General features: G+C 42.6%; 1 protein-coding gene across 3 annotated transcripts in view; it reads left to right on the plus strand.

The window, feature by feature from the left end:
• fbxw2 (F-box and WD repeat domain containing 2) overlaps positions 1-15,698 on the plus strand; it is a 33,555-nt gene that overhangs the window by 4,893 nt on the left and 12,964 nt on the right. For 2 of the 3 annotated variants that reach the window (XM_078425926.1, XM_078425924.1), the window contains exons 2-4: positions 7,148-7,657; positions 12,740-12,934; positions 14,608-14,741. In XM_078425926.1, the coding sequence (XP_078282052.1) occupies positions 7,168-7,657; positions 12,740-12,934; positions 14,608-14,741 (819 nt within the window). In that variant the 5' untranslated portion in view covers positions 7,148-7,167. Of the gene's footprint in view, positions 1-1,267; positions 1,458-7,147; positions 7,658-12,739; positions 12,935-14,607; positions 14,742-15,698 lie in introns of all 3 variants that reach the window. The other variant, XM_078425925.1, reaches the window with a different exon arrangement.

Here is a 15,698-nt window from a genome sequence, read left to right on the forward strand (position 1 = left end):
GTCCATACCGACCAAGATGCCCCGTCTACATAATCCCACCTGTGCATTAGGTCCATGCCCTTTAAACCTTTCCTATTCGTGTACCTGTCCAAATGTCTTTTAAATGGTGTTATAGTACCTGCCTCAATGACTTCCCCTGGCAACATTCCATATACCTCAAAAATTTCCCCTCTGGTTCCTATTAAATCTTTCCTCTCTCACTTAAAACCTTTGTCCTTTGGTTCTTGATACCCCTGCTCTGGGTAAACGATTCTGTACATTCACTCTATCTATTCCCTTTGTGATTTTATACACCTCTATAAGATCCTTCCTCAGTCACTAAAGCTCCAAGAAATAAAGTCCTAGTCTGCCCAACATTTACTTCCAATTATTTGGAATGAATTTGCACTACTTAATCACTACTTAATTTGCACTACTTAACTCAAGTAGTGTTGAGTGATTTACTTGCCCATCATTTGAAACAAAATCATAACTTTTCCTAAGGGAACCTTCCCCAAAGAAAAGCTTAAGGCCGGAGGTTGTGATCGCAATGTACAAAAATGAATGTTGCAACTCTCGGCATCATGTGCCATTATACCATATCATTCCAGGTAATCCAGTTATTCCAGGTAAACCTCGCATTGCTGTAATAGGTGCGAGTTCCTGGTATTCCTTCCAAAGCCCTCAGATCAGTGGCACAGTGGTTAGACCTGCTGCCTCACAGCACCAGAGACCCAGGTTCGATCCTGACCACGGGTGCTGTCTGTATGGAGTTTGCACGTTCTCCCTGTGACCGCATGAGTTTTCTCCAGGTGGTCTGGTTTCCTCCCATACTCTAAAGACGCGCAGGTTTGTAGGTTAAATGGCTTCTGTAAATTATTCCTAGTGTATAGGATTGAACTCGTGTATGGGTGATCCTTGGTGGGCCGTAGGGACCATCCCCACGCTGTATGGCATAACTAAACTAATGCCAAAATTGTTGTCATGTTTTACTATTGCAGTTACATATGCTTCGCCTCGGTATCTAAGCTTGGCACATTTGCTGACATTTCTTGTAAAATTTCTGGCTACTTTATTTTTGTCCTCACTGAGACACTTTTGTTACCAAAGTGAGATGTGGAGATGGAATGTCATTTTACTTTTGAAAGCAAACAAAACGTGGATTCTAGCAAAATTGGAAAACAATGTTTTTTGTAATGATATTTGAACTGGACATCCTTCAGCTTCAAATGGTCAAATGTATCACTTCACATTTAATGACAAAAAACTGTGGTTCTTTACCCTTCAGGTTGTAGAATATCACAAAGACAAATCGTGTTTATAGTGGCACGGCTCTAAGATAATTTATTCTGGTAGAAGTGCTGCCTTACCGTGCCAGAGACCTGAATTCGATCCTGACTATGTGTGTACGAAGTTTCTACATTCACCCTGTGCTTCTCCGATTTCCTCGCACATTCCAAATACGTCAATTGGCTTTGGTAAGTTGCAAAACCAAAATTGTCCCGAGAGTATGGGATTCTGCGAGTGTACAAGGGGATCGCTGGTCGGTACAGACTCGGTGGGCCGAAGGGCCTGTTTCTATGCTATATCTCTCAATTGTGCTTTCTCCATGGGGGAATGCACATCCATTACTTGGAATATTTTCCTTGACATATCAACAGTTTAGAGTTTGGACAAAATTTGCAGATCTAGAATTACGTTTTAGTTGTCAGCTCAGACAGTGATTTAAGCTTGTAAATTTGGTTCACTTGAGCAAATTGATCGAACCATGAATAAACATCAAACCTCAAGACCTGTGGTTAAATAATAAGGCTACACAATTAAATCAATAGACGGTTTTTCTCTTGCCTGTGAATTGATGGTCATAACGTCATTCTGTGAGGATGCTCAGTTCCTGAGCCTCTGAAGGGGATCTGGTATAGAAGGGTCGACATGTCTCTGGATTGTTTGCAATGGAATTGCACTCTTGCCATTGTACTTCAATGCTGTGTGATAAGCATCTTTGGCAATGCTCATGATTCATTTACATTGTTACGACATTGGCATACTCAGTATATTTCAGATACCAGACAACACAAAATGATGTGCCAGACCAATATATGAAAGAAATGCTCTGTAGTTGCATGGCACATACTTTTTCAGTTTCTTTGGATATAGTGCAAATAAAGACCGCTATTAATTTTAGCTGGAGATCTGGGATTTAAATGTCAGTGTTTAATTTAGTTAGAGATACAGCATGGAAATGGGCCCTTCGGCCCACTGAGTCCACGCCGACCAGTGATGCCTGTAAACTAGCACGATCGTACACACTGGAGATAATTTACAATTTTACCAAAGCCAGTTATCTTACAAACCTGTACGTTTGGGGTTTAGGAGGAAACCAGTGTTCCTGGAGAAAACCCACGCAGGTCTTGGGGAGAACATACTAACTCCATACAAAAAGCACCCATAGTCTGGATCGAACCCGGGGCTCTTGTGCTGTGGGGCAGCAACTCTGCAACTGTGCCATCGTCCTGCCCTTTGTGGTTTGGACAAAACCTCCCGTGCAGGTCACTGAAATCTTGGCTGGAGTGTTGAATCCCACAGGAAAACCAAAAGATGTTCTTTATACTCGAGAAGCAGAATCTGAGCGGGGGGGGGGGGTTGGGTGGACGGGGGAACCTGGTGTATATATCAAGGTTTTGAAAGACGCTGAAATATTAGCCTACACCTGCTGTTTCTCAGTTGCTGTCTGAACATCTGAGCATATACAGTCATTCTTTTTAGATTTCCATCGTTACTGATGTTTTGTTGATTGATTTATCATCCATTCATTAATACCGTAGAAGTCGTGTATTCTATGGGGCTTTGTTGTTAAATAAGACCTTTGTATTTTTCAGCATTACAATGATCCCTCCTTTTTAAAGTTGGACTAGCTTTTCATACTGGCTTTGCTGATGCAGCCTCTCTTGATAATGATGTTTGCATCTAGTACATTTCAACTCAGTGGATTTTGAACTCGAGCCAATGTAGAATGTGACCCTTGCACCTTTTGATGTGTGCATGTTTGTCTTGGTTTGTCTTCAGATAAGTAATCTTAAACCAAGGTGCTGTAAAATTGCGGCACCATCGACCTGTCCGAATCTTCAATGAAGCCAAGATTTGAGTTGGTCTGTGCATTACAATGTCGGTGGTTGGTTTGATGAACGTGAGCACCTTTGTTTTGTCCTTGGTCCGATCATCTTTGTTGCTTTGTGGTTCACCTCAACGAGGAGAAGGGAAAGAAGGATGTCATTTAGTTAAATTTATTGTCATGTGTACGGAGGTACAGGGAAAAGTTTTTGTTGCGTGTCAACCAGTCAGCGGAAAGACTATACATGATTACAATCGAGCCATCCACAGTGCACTGATACATGATAAAGGGAATAACGTGAATAACGTTTAGCGCAGGATCAAGTCCAGTAAAGTCTGATGAAAGATAGTCCGAGGGTCTCCAATGAGGTAGATAGTTGCTCAGGACGGCTCTCTGGTTGTTGGTTGTTGGCAGGAACGGGGTACTGATAGAGAATGATCAGCCATGATCACATTGAATGGCGGTGCTGGCTCGAAAGGCCGAATGGCCTCCTCCTGCACCTGTTGTCTATTGCCTATTGTCTATTGTGTGGTTCAGTTGTCTGATAATAGCTAGGAAGAAACTGTCCCTGAATCTGGAGACATGTATTTTCACACTTGTATTCCTCTTGTCTGATGGGAGAGGGGAGAAGAGGGAGTGGAGGGGAGGCTACCCGTCCTTGATTATGCTGGAGACATTTTAATGTGAGGGTTCGCTAGATTACTGGCAACCCAAGCTCAGGTGTGAGGGAATAAATGAGAGAGCCAAGTAGAGTAATTCCTGGCTGGAGAATTGTCTGTGCTGTCTGCTCTGATTGTCCCTAACCTGGTATCTTCAAAGATAGTTCCTCTGACATCGACTTCTCCAACTTTAGATAGTTCCTCTGTCCCTCTCTTCCCCTCCTCCTTCCCAGATCTCCCTCTATCTTCCTGTCTCCACCTATATCCTTCCTTTATCCTGCCCCCTGACATCAGTCTGAAGAAGGGTCTCGACCCGAAACGTCACCCATTCCTTCTCTCCTGAGATGCTGCCTGACCTGCTGAGTTACTCCAGCATTTTGTGAATAAATACCTTCGATTTGTACCAGCATCTGCAGTTATTTTCTTATACTCGCTGTGTGAACAGGTGCACCACCCTTCTCTATGCAGTCTTCTTAAAGATGTGGGAATAGGTACATTTCTGTTCTGGGCAATGGTTTAATGGCACTTTACTGAGTAAAGCCTCATTACCCAATAGTTAGAACACACATAGCTTGTTAGTTAAGTGTGGTTGAAGGAAGACATCACACTGGCTTTAGTGAGCAAGTGGAAGCCTGAAATCCTTCCCCTTTGATTAATCTTTGGGATGGGTGTTTTAATGGAAAGGCTAGTATTTACTGAGTAGCCTTACAAGCTCATGCCCTAAAATACTGCAGTCCTTTGGGTGAATGTGTCTCCATAGGTTAGTGAATGCCAGCATTTAGATCCATTGATGAAGGAACAGCAACCACCATGCCCAGGTGGTACATGGATTGCGTTGTCTCTGGCAGTGTTGAGCTTAAAGTCATAGTCATTCAGATGAGAAACAGGCACTTCGACCCACCTTGCCTATGCCGACCATGATGCCCTATCTCCACTTGCCCCACCTGCCTGCATTTTGCCCATATCCTTCTAAACCTTTCCTAATCCTGTACCTGTCCAAATGTCTTTTAAGTGCTATTTTAGTAATCTTCTCAACTACCTCCTCTGGCAGCTCGAAGTAGACATAAAATGCTGGAGTAACTCAGCAGGTCAGACAGCATCTCAGGAGAGAAGGAATGGGTGAGGTTTTGGGTCGAGACCCTTCTTCAGACTGGGACCTTCAGTCCCAGTTCGGACCCCACCCGGACCACAGGTTCCGACAGTCAACCTGCCACTTTTCCCAACAGTTCTCCTTCCGTGCCCTGCGTTCCACCCTGGCTGCGATGCGCCGGCACCAGCAAGCCCTCGCTCTGACTTTCCCGCAGCTCCGGGCCTCACTCACCCACACCTGCAATGGACCCCAACTGTACTTTATCCAACTTATATAACTTGCCGCTCCTCGTTCCATATGCCTGTGAGGAAACAGTTGTCCCTCGGGTTCTATTAAATCTTTCCCCTCTCACCTTAAAACCTATGTCCTCTGGCACTTGGTTCCCCCGACCCTGGCAAAATACTCTGTGCTTTCACCTTATCTATTCCCCTCATGATTCTCATTACAGAGGATATATAAAGAGGCTTCAAGAAGACATGGACAATCTGAGTTGAGTTGCATTCAGCTTTGTGAATGTTTGGTGCTGCAGTCAATCAGCAAGTCAGGAGCATTCTATCTCAGTGTTGACTCACCTTGCAGATGATGTTAAAGCTTGTGGTAAAGCTCTGAGCAGTCGGGATAAATCACTAGCTAGAGGTTATCTGGTCTATGATATGAACTTGCAGCTACAGTGTTTATGTAACAAGACTTGTAAAGTTTCCACTCACTGCTTTCACGGCTTTGATGATGGATGATTTGGCAATTTAGTGCCATTGATTATCAAGGATAAGTGGTTGCTGACATTTGTTGTGCTAATGGTACTTGCAGCTTGCCTGAATGTCAATGTCGTCGCACTGCACTGAGGCATAGATTGCTTCATTTTCTGTGCAGAGCTGATGGTGTTGCTTCCCAACAGGAAGATGTATCTTCTGCAGAGCAGCAAAGTTCTGTAAGAAAAGCTTAATGCTGTTAAAGTTACTGTCTGAGTGGAGGTGTACATTCCCCTGATTGTGCCCTGCTATGAAACCCATTTCTACGTTGCAACATGAAGCTGTGTTTAAATTCTTGCTGACCTTGGACACCTTCATAAAGTTCCACGGCGTCCTTTTCATTTGGAGATAGAAAAATAACACCCATTAGGTTACTGTAATCATGTATGAACTTGTAGAAGTGATCAATGGCGTGATTCATTATTGATGAGCTCCTTACTGGGGACCCTGGGAATGCAAGCCAATTAAAGGAAGCTGGAGCAGATGAAATGGTGTTGGGGAGGAACTGCAGATGCTGGTTTAAACCGAAGATAGACACAAAATACTGGAGTAATTCAACAGGACAGGCAGCATCTCTGGATAGGAAAACGTCACCCATTCCTTCTATCCAGAGATGCGGCCTGTCGCGCCGAGTTACTCCAGTATTTTGTGTCTATCTACTATTAAAGGAAGCTTGAGTTCGCAATTCTTACCCCTCCCCCAGTGTTGCTTTGCAGAAGGAGTTCATGGTTGCTCTCTATTTTTTAGATAATTGACTGAGGTCTCCACAAAAATGGCTTTAAAGTTTTGGGCATGTCAATTAACTGCAAATCTACATCTGTGCACAACAAAATGATTATCACAAATCTGAAAATATTTAGATGCTTGTTCCACTGAATAGAAACAGAAAGATAGATCAGTTACTCCAGAGAGTTTGGTATTTTAATGGCAGAATTAAATTTTACGAGAAAACTGCAAATCCAGATGTCTTTTTTCATTCAATGATTCAACAAGGTGGTTCTGTCCTAGAATTCTGACAGCATTTCACATTGATTAAGAGAATACTACTGGCCATTGGTGCGCAAAGATTCAAGTACTTTTGCTAATTTTTTCTCTTAAATTTCATAAAGCCTGAGTACTGATTAAAGTTTGAAGTAGCAGTTGAAGCAGCTGCTCTTTAGAGTTGGTGAAGCAGAAGCTTGTAATTTGAGTCACACAGCATGGGAACAGGCCCTTTGGCCCATCTTGCCCATGCCAACCAACATTCCCCATCTACTCTCATCCTACCTGCCCCTCATCAGACCCATGTCTCTCTAAACTTTTCCTATTCTCGATAAGTTTCCTCTCCTAAGGTTAATTGTGAATAACTTTTACAAAGCAATGTAAAGAAGATTGAAACTTCGGTTGTTTTGAAGCACTCGTGATGGATGAATAAAATATTTGATTGGCAGAATATCTCCCCCGCTGCGAAAATTGCAAGGCTACTTGCAGCGCAATACAATGTTTGAGCTAAAATATTAAACTGCTCTCCTTGCTTCAATTTGTTCCAGACTTAATGTGGTTTTTTTCCCCCCCACAGGTATATTGTCACATGGCCATATGGAGAGAAAGGACTTTAATGCATGGCTTGAATCTCTCTCCAGCACTTTTATCACACTGACAGATTCCCAGAAGAATGAGTCTTTGGACCATCTGATCAGCTTGAGTGGGGCCGTCCAGCTGAGACACCTCTCCAATAATCTAGAGACACTTCTGAAAAGAGACTTCCTCAAACTCCTTCCACTGGAGCTTAGTTTTTATCTGTTGAAGTGGCTTGATCCTCCAACCTTACTCAATTGCTGCCTGGTCTGTAAGCAGTGGAATAAAGTGATAAGCATCTGTACTGAAGTGTGGCAGGAAGCCTGTCGGAGCTTGGGGTGGCAGATCGATGATACCATTGAAGACACGCTACACTGGAAGAAGATCTACCTGAAGGCAGTTAGGAGGATCAAGCAATTACAGGACAAAGAAGCTTTTGAGACGTCCTCCTTAATTGGCCACAGTGCCAGAGTGTACGCTCTCTATTATAAAGATGGATTGTTGTGTACAGGTCAGTATCGCAGAACAGCGTTCCAAGAACACCTGGGAACAAAATGCATGCAGCGTACATTACGAAATGTTTGCTGAAATATCAGCCACAAAATCAAGGAATAAATCGTGCAAAAGACTTGATAGTCAAAAATGGTGCATCTTCTTGTGCTTCAGCTTTGCTATTGATCGACTTCTCTGGGTCTTTGCCAGAATGGAAATGCCAAACATGAGAGGGCATCACTTTAGGGTGAAAGGGGCAGAGTTTAAAGGAGATGTGGAGGGTAAATCTTTTACACAGAGGATGGTGAGTGCTGGAACACACTGCCGGGGGTGGGAGTTGGGGCAGATACCACAGTGCTTTTCGATAGGCACGGTGGCGCAGCAGTAGGGTTGCTGCCTTACAACGCCAAAGACCCAGGTTTGATCCTGACTGTGGGAGCTGCCTGTATGGAATTTGTACGTTCTCCCCGTGACCTGCGTGGTTTTCTCCGGGAGCTATGGTTTCCTCCTACACGCCAAAGACGTTTGTAAGGTTTGTAAGTTAATTGGCATAGGTAAGTTGTAAATTGTCCCTAGTCCGTAGGATAGTGCTAGTGTACGGGGTGAACACTGGTTGGCACGGGCTCTGTGGGCGGAAAGGCCTGTTTCCGCGCTGCATCTCAAGTCATAGATATGCAGGGAACGGTGTGATTCGGATTACACGCGGGCAGATAAGAGTAGGTCTTGGCATCATGTTCGGCACAGATCTTGTGGGCCATGGGACTTGTTTTGTGCAATGCTTTTCTGTGTTCTATGTATTACCTGCCACAACCAAATGCAAAGACTGGGTGCTGCATTTCTCTCTCCATCTGTAGCGTTGCTGGTTTATGGTTGGTGGGAAGTAGGCGAGTAATCTACTTTGGAATTTGTTTCTTTCCTCCCTTCCATCAAGTGAAGTCAACATAGTTGTGCTTAGTGGCGACCTGGCTGAATATTCAAATGACAGTCACATTAGCATTCACCCAATTGAACTGAGTTTAAATTCAGCAAAAGCAATGGCCTTGGCAATATTCATTCAGGATTTCCATCAATCATTTCTTATTGCTAGACACAAAATACTGGAGTAACTTAGCAGGACAGACAGGGAGCATCTCTGGAGAGAATAATGGGTGACGTTTCGGGTCGAGATCCTTCTTCAGACTGAAATTCACGGCAAAGGGAAGCGAGAGATATAGACGATGATGTAGAGAGATATAGAATAAATGAATAAAAGATATGCAAAAAAAAGTGACAATGACAAAGGAAATAGGGCATTGTTACCTGATCTCCCGGTTGTTAAACACTTTAATTCCCCTTTCTATTTCCACACTGACCTTTCTGTCCTAGGCCTCCTCCAATGTCAGAGTGAGGCTAAACGTAAATTGAAGGAACAGCACCTCATATTTTGCTTGGGCAGCTTACAAGGGTATGAATATTGATTTCTCTAACTTCAAGTTACTCCTACATTCCCACTCTTTCCATTCCTCTCCCACCCAAGTCACACCAGCTTCTCGTTCTCGCCTAGCAAACAGCTAATAATGCCCTGTTTCCTTTGTCATTGTTACTTTTTTGCATATCTTTCATTCATTTGTTCTATATCTCTACATCATCGTCTATATCTCTCATTTCCCTTTCCCATGACTTTCAGTCTGAAGAAGGGTTTTGATCCAAAACATCACCCATTCCTCTCCAGAAATGCTGCTTGTTCCGCTGAGTTACTCCAACATTTTGTGTCTATCTTCAGTTTAAACCAGCATCCGCAGTTCCTTCCTAAATATTTCTTGTTTTTAGAGAAATTTGCTTTCTTTATATCCATGGATTTATGGATCCATGCTAGCATTTATTTCAAGATGGCTTGAATACAAAAACAGGGGTGTAATGCTGAGGCTCTATAAAACACTGGTCAGGCCGTATTTGGAGTATTGTGAGCAATTTTGGGCACTATATCTGAGGAAGGATGTGCTGCCTCTGGAGAGGGTCCAGAGGAGGTTTACAAGAATGATCCCAGGAATAAGTAGGTTAACACATGATGAGAGTTTGACGGCACTGGGCCTGTACTCGCTGGAGTTTAGAAGGATGAAGGGGTACCTGATTGAAACTTACCAAATAGTGAACGGCTTGAATAAAGTGGGGGATGCGGAAAGGGTGTTTCCACTAGTGGGAGAGTCTAACACTAGAGGTCATAGGCTTAGAATTAAAGGATGTTCCTTTAGGAAGGAGATGAGGAGGAATTTATTTAGTCAGAGGGTGGCGAATCTGTGGAATTCTTTGCCACAGGAGGCTGTGGAGGCCATCAATGGATATTTTTACGGCAGAGATAGATAGATTCTTGATTAGTACGGGTGTCATGGGTTATGGGGAGAAGGCAGAAGAATGGGGTTAGAATGGGGTTAGGAGTGAAAGTTAGATCAGCCATGATTGAATGGCGGAGCAGACTTGATGGACCAAATGGTCTAATTCATCTATCACTTATGACCTCTGACCTTATGTATTAGTTTTATTCGTATTTAGTTTGCAGATATAGTTTATATGAGTTTAACGTGTTCATACGGTTTTAATACTATATCATAATGTGTTTTGTGCATTGACTGATGATCTATTGATCTAATGAAGCTTGACAAGGTGTGCTTTGTACACAATACTGCTTACAGTGAGTAGGTACATGCTCTACGTTTCAATACAAACTGAACCTGGAGCACTGAAGCAAATTAAATAATCCTTTGCAGTCCAAAGCAACAACAATGAGCTTCCTTCTACCCCCCCCAGCCCCCCCCCCCAAAAAGTCACTGTTAGTTATTTCCAAGGTCTTGATAGACACTATACGTTTTGTTGAGCTAGCATCTTTATGTCAGCAAGTTACAAGCAAAGGCTGAGCAGTGTATTGAGCTTTGGGTCTTGGGCTCGACAATTAAAAGTTGACAGCAAATGACTCAAGCAAATTTTGAGGGTACAACATAATTGATTAACCACTTTCAAGCTTTCAGATGTTACTGGTGCTTTATGGTTGAAATTGCTATAGTTGTACTTTGCTTAATTTTCACGTGTTGCCTGGAGGTCCTCCTCTGCTCACAGAACATAGAATTGTACTGCATGGGGACCGGCCCTCGGGCCCAACGTGTTTGTACCAAACGTGTTGCCAATTTAACTAATCCAATGTGGCCTTTCTGCCTGCTCATGTGTCCGTATAATGCCTCCTAAACTTTGCTATCCTATCTGGTGCCATTTCCCCAGCCGGTGTATTCTAGGCACCTCCCACTCTGTGTTTAAAACAAAACTTGCCTTGCACATCTTTAAACATTTCCCCCTCTAGTATCAAATCTAGGTTTTTGAGATTTCCACCCTGGGGAAAAGGACACTGACTATCTCATGTATTTGCATTTATCGGGTTACCCCTCAGTCTCCAATGCTCAAGAGAAGGCATTCAAAGTTTGGCCGACCTCTGTTTATAGCTGATATCCTTCAGTTTTGGCAACATTCTTGGGAACTTCTTCTGTACACTTTCCAAAGCCTCCACATATTTCCGATAGTGTGACAGAAACACACACAATACTCCAAATGTAACCAAACCAAATGCTGGAGTAACTCAGTTGGAGCGGGTCAGGCAGCTTCTCTGGAGAAAGTTTTGTACAATTGCAATATGACTCACCAACTTGTATATTCGATGGCCCAAATGAAGAAGGCAAACATCTTCTTTATCACTCTATCCACTTTAAGGGAACTTTATTTTTAGTTTCCTTTTTTGTCACATGTACCGAGGTACAGTGAAAGACTATTGTTAACCAGTTACCGGAAAGACAATACATGATCACAATCAAGCCCTGCGCAGTGTACACTTGCTGTAGGAATAGAGATTTAAAAGAGCGGAGCGATTGTAATGCGTGATTTTCAGATCCACTTCAATGACCCGCATGCAAAGAGTCGCTTGGTTTGGGCGCCATTTCGATGAACTTTTGTACGGTGAGATTTCCTCTTTATTCCAATGCACTTAAAGGTCCTGCAATTTACTCTATACTTTCCTCTTGTATTTGAAATCCTAAAATGCAGCACCTCATACGTGTCCCGATTGAACCAGCTGCCATTTCTCTGCCCACGTTATTAACCGTACTGTATCCTGACGTATCGTTTGATAACCTTCCTCACTATCCACAACTCCACCTATTTACATGTCATCTGCAAACCTGCCAACAAGACCGCCTACATTTTCATCAAAATCATAAATATATATTATCAATTAGAGATTCCAACACTGATTCTTTTAGAATGCCACTGGGCACACTCCTTAAATCAGCAAAACACTCCTCTACCCATACCGTCTAATTCTATAACCATGCCAATTTTGAATCGACTTACCAACTCGCTGTTGATCCGATGTGACTTAATCCTCTGGACCAGCCTATTATAAAGGGATCTTATCAAATGCTTGACTTAAGTCTATGTAGAAAACATTCAGTGTCATATCCTCATCAATAATCTTTGTCATTTCCTCACAAAACATGATCGTATTTCAGAGTCAGGACCTCCTCTGCTCAAAGCCATGCTGACTATCCATAATATGTGTAGGAAGGAACTGCTGACACTGGTTGATATCAGAGCCACAAGATGCTGGAGTAACTCAGCGGGTCAGGCAGCATCTCTGGAGAAAAGGAATAGTTGATTCGGGTCTGAAGAAGGGTCTCGACTGGTGACGTCACCTTATTCTTTTTCTCCAGAGACCTGCTGAGTTATTCCAGCATTTTGTGTCCATCCATAAGTTCCTGCTTTTCCAAGTGCTCGTAAATCCTGTCCCTAAGAATCTTCAATAATTTTTGCTACTGATGATTTAGGGATCTGGATTTAGAGAGAGCTGTTCCATCAATGAAACATTCAGGAGGAGTTTACTGGCTGATGTAATGTTAGGCTGCAGGCATTGTTTGGTATAATTATGTACATACCTGTTACATCAGAAAGATCAAGTTGTATATTATATCAATTGGAATTAGTGAGTAATCCATGATTAACTTGTGTCTTAACTTACTACATCTCAATATCACAGTATTGTTTGCAGTGCTAAAAAGATGAGCTATTTTTCTTTGTAAAACCGCAGGGTCTGACGATCTCTCTGCCAAACTCTGGGACGTTTGTACTGGTCAGTGTATTTACGGCATCCAGACGCACACGTGTGCTGCAGTAAAGTTCGACGAACAGAAGCTGGTTACTGGATCGTTTGACAACACAATAGCCTGTTGGGACTGGAGCTCAGGAGCAAAAACCCACAACTTCCGAGGCCATACAGGGGCAGGTAGTAATCGGCAAATATACCTTTGTGGATAATCTTACCAACACTCCCGCTGTGTGCCGTCATTAGAGGAAGCTTGCAGTGAAATTGTAAATTGCTGTTAAATTTGCACGTTTGCCACTACCCCAGCGTAATGTTTGATGTAACATGGCTTAAAATAGAGCTTAAAATTGGGGAGGTACTTAGTTGCTGCCTTACAGCGCCAGAGATCCGGGATCGATCCTGACTACGAGTGCTCTCTGCAAGGAGTTTGCACGTTCTCCCGGCGGCTGTGTGGGTTTCCTCCCACCATCCAGAAACTTGCAGGTTTGTAGGTTAATTGGCTTCTGTAAATTGTCCCGAGTGTGTGGATAGAATTAGTGTCTGGGTGATTGCTGATCGGCGTGGACTCCGTGGGCCACAAGGCTTTTTTCCTCGCTGTGTCTCAAAAACAAAACCAACTCTAAATAGGGTCAATGTTCCTGTAATTAATGAAACTCCCAAATGTTCTTTTACTGCATCGTGGTATAGGTTTTTATATTTTCTTTGTGGTGATAATGATTACATGAATCTAGCCATGCAACTTCTGTTTGAAGTCCACAAAAGCCGAGCTGGCAATTTTTAGTGCCAAACTCTTAATGTCGGGTATAATTGAGCTCATCCATTCATTCATGGGTTATCACGTGTTAAGTGGGTGCCTCAAAGTTTAGTTTTCACCATTTAGATTTTGTAATAGAGCCAGAGTCATACAGCGTGGAAACAGGCCCTTCGGCCCAACTTGCCCACACCGGCCAACATGCCTGAGTTACACGAGTCCCACCTGCCTGTGTTTGGCCCATATCCCTCCTAACCTGTCCTATCCATGTACCTGTCTAACTGTTTCTTAAACATTGGGATAGTCCCTGTCTCAACTACCTCCTCTGGCAGCTCATTCTATTCAACCACCGCCCTTTGTGTGAAAAAGGTTACCCTTCAGATTTCTATTAAATCTTTTCCCCTTCACCTTAAACCTAAGTCCTCTGGTCCTCAATTCCATTACTCTGGGAAAGAGACTCTATGCATCTACCCAATCTATTCCTCTCATGATTTTATACACCTCTATAAGATCACCTCTATATTGACGACGATCAGTAATTTTCTCCTTATTGGAAAAATATTTTCAGATATTTTATTGGCTGCAAGTGACACTAGGTGCAGTAAATATAGTAGCTGTTTGTTAACTACACTTGACATTAATAATCTTTCATCTACTAAATTCTTTTCAAGGCTTACAGGCATCATTAACTTCCTTGAACCAAGTGCACATTCTTCTATGCTGCCACTTGAGTTGTAAGTCACAAATCTGAACGGAATATAACCCTAAAGCTTCTGATTATAGTTCACATCACCATTGGAATTAAACCACTACCTCTAAAAAGGTCACGGAAAATGATGAATTCTTCCAAATTGTGAATACATTGAAAATAACTAAAAGATTGAGTAATTATTGTCATTTGACTCAGTTGTTCTTTCCTTGCCTTGGACTCCAAAGGTTCATTTCTATTCACTGCTAGACTTCCTTGATAACATCAAAAAGGGATATTGGTAAAGATGCAGGGATTGCAGGCACAAATGCTACTGAAAGCATTATTTCAGAGCACATTACCTCTTTTTGGTTTGTTTGTCAATTCTAACATTGTAAATTGATCTCTCTTTAGTTTTCAGTGTTGATTATTGTGATGAGCTGGATACACTGGTCAGTGGGTCTGCAGATTTCACTGTGAAGGTATGGTCGCTATCTACGGGAATATGCCTGAATACACTCACTGAACATACTGAATGGGTGACCAAGGTATTATGTGGCATCCTCTTTTTCCTAACTTTTATTCATTCTGTTGTATTAAATTTGTTGCAACATGAAAATGATTGAGACGTGGGGAACCTCGACACAAAGATGCAAAGTCATGTGCTTAGTCAAGTGGCCTGCCCTAATTGATCCAGACATGAGTTCAAATCCCGCTACAACCTTTGAGGAATTTAAATTGTCCATTAGATAATGGCCACAGCATTCTTATTGTCAGTTCACTAATGTCCTCACGGGAAGGAATTATTTTTTGTTTACCTAAACTGGTTTTTATGTGACTCAACCCAGAGCAATAGTTGGATAGTAAAATTGGAGGTATGGTGGACAGTGAAGAAGGTTTATCTACAAATTCCTGAATTATCCTGAGCAGTTTATGGGGTACATTGTTTGTTCCATTCTGTTTTGCCTTGTTATGTCCCTTGGAAAGAGTCAATTTCCTGGTGCATCATTCACTTCAAAGAAGGCACAAACTGCTGGAGTAACCCAAGGGGTCAGGCAGCATCTCTGGACAACATGGATAGGTGATGTTTCGGATCGGGACCCTCTTTCAGAATGATTATTGGGGGGGGGGGGGGGGTGTGAAGAAAGAAGGTTCAGGACAAAGCCTGGCAGGTAATAGGCTTATACAGGTGAGGTGGGTGGATAAAAGCTTTTTAAAAAATAAAAATAAATTAATTCGACTTTAGAGATACAGAGTGGAAACAGACCCGTTGGCCCAACAAGGGCCAGCGATGAAAAGGCAGAAGGTATGAGGCAAAACAATTCATTTTTAAGATCCCATTAACTGAGCCTATCCACCAACAGACAGAAGACAAGTTTGGGCTGCCATAAGTGAAGGGTGAGATTTGAGATTCTAACTATCAAGGGCAATATTCCACCATTCCCTCTTCCTTGTATTTAATCTTCTCATCACATCTGGCTTGCAGCACCTTGATGAAAAATGCT

This window comes from Rhinoraja longicauda, chromosome 31 (assembly GCF_053455715.1).
Source record: "Rhinoraja longicauda isolate Sanriku21f chromosome 31, sRhiLon1.1, whole genome shotgun sequence".
Taxonomy (NCBI): Eukaryota; Metazoa; Chordata; class Chondrichthyes; order Rajiformes; family Arhynchobatidae; genus Rhinoraja; species Rhinoraja longicauda.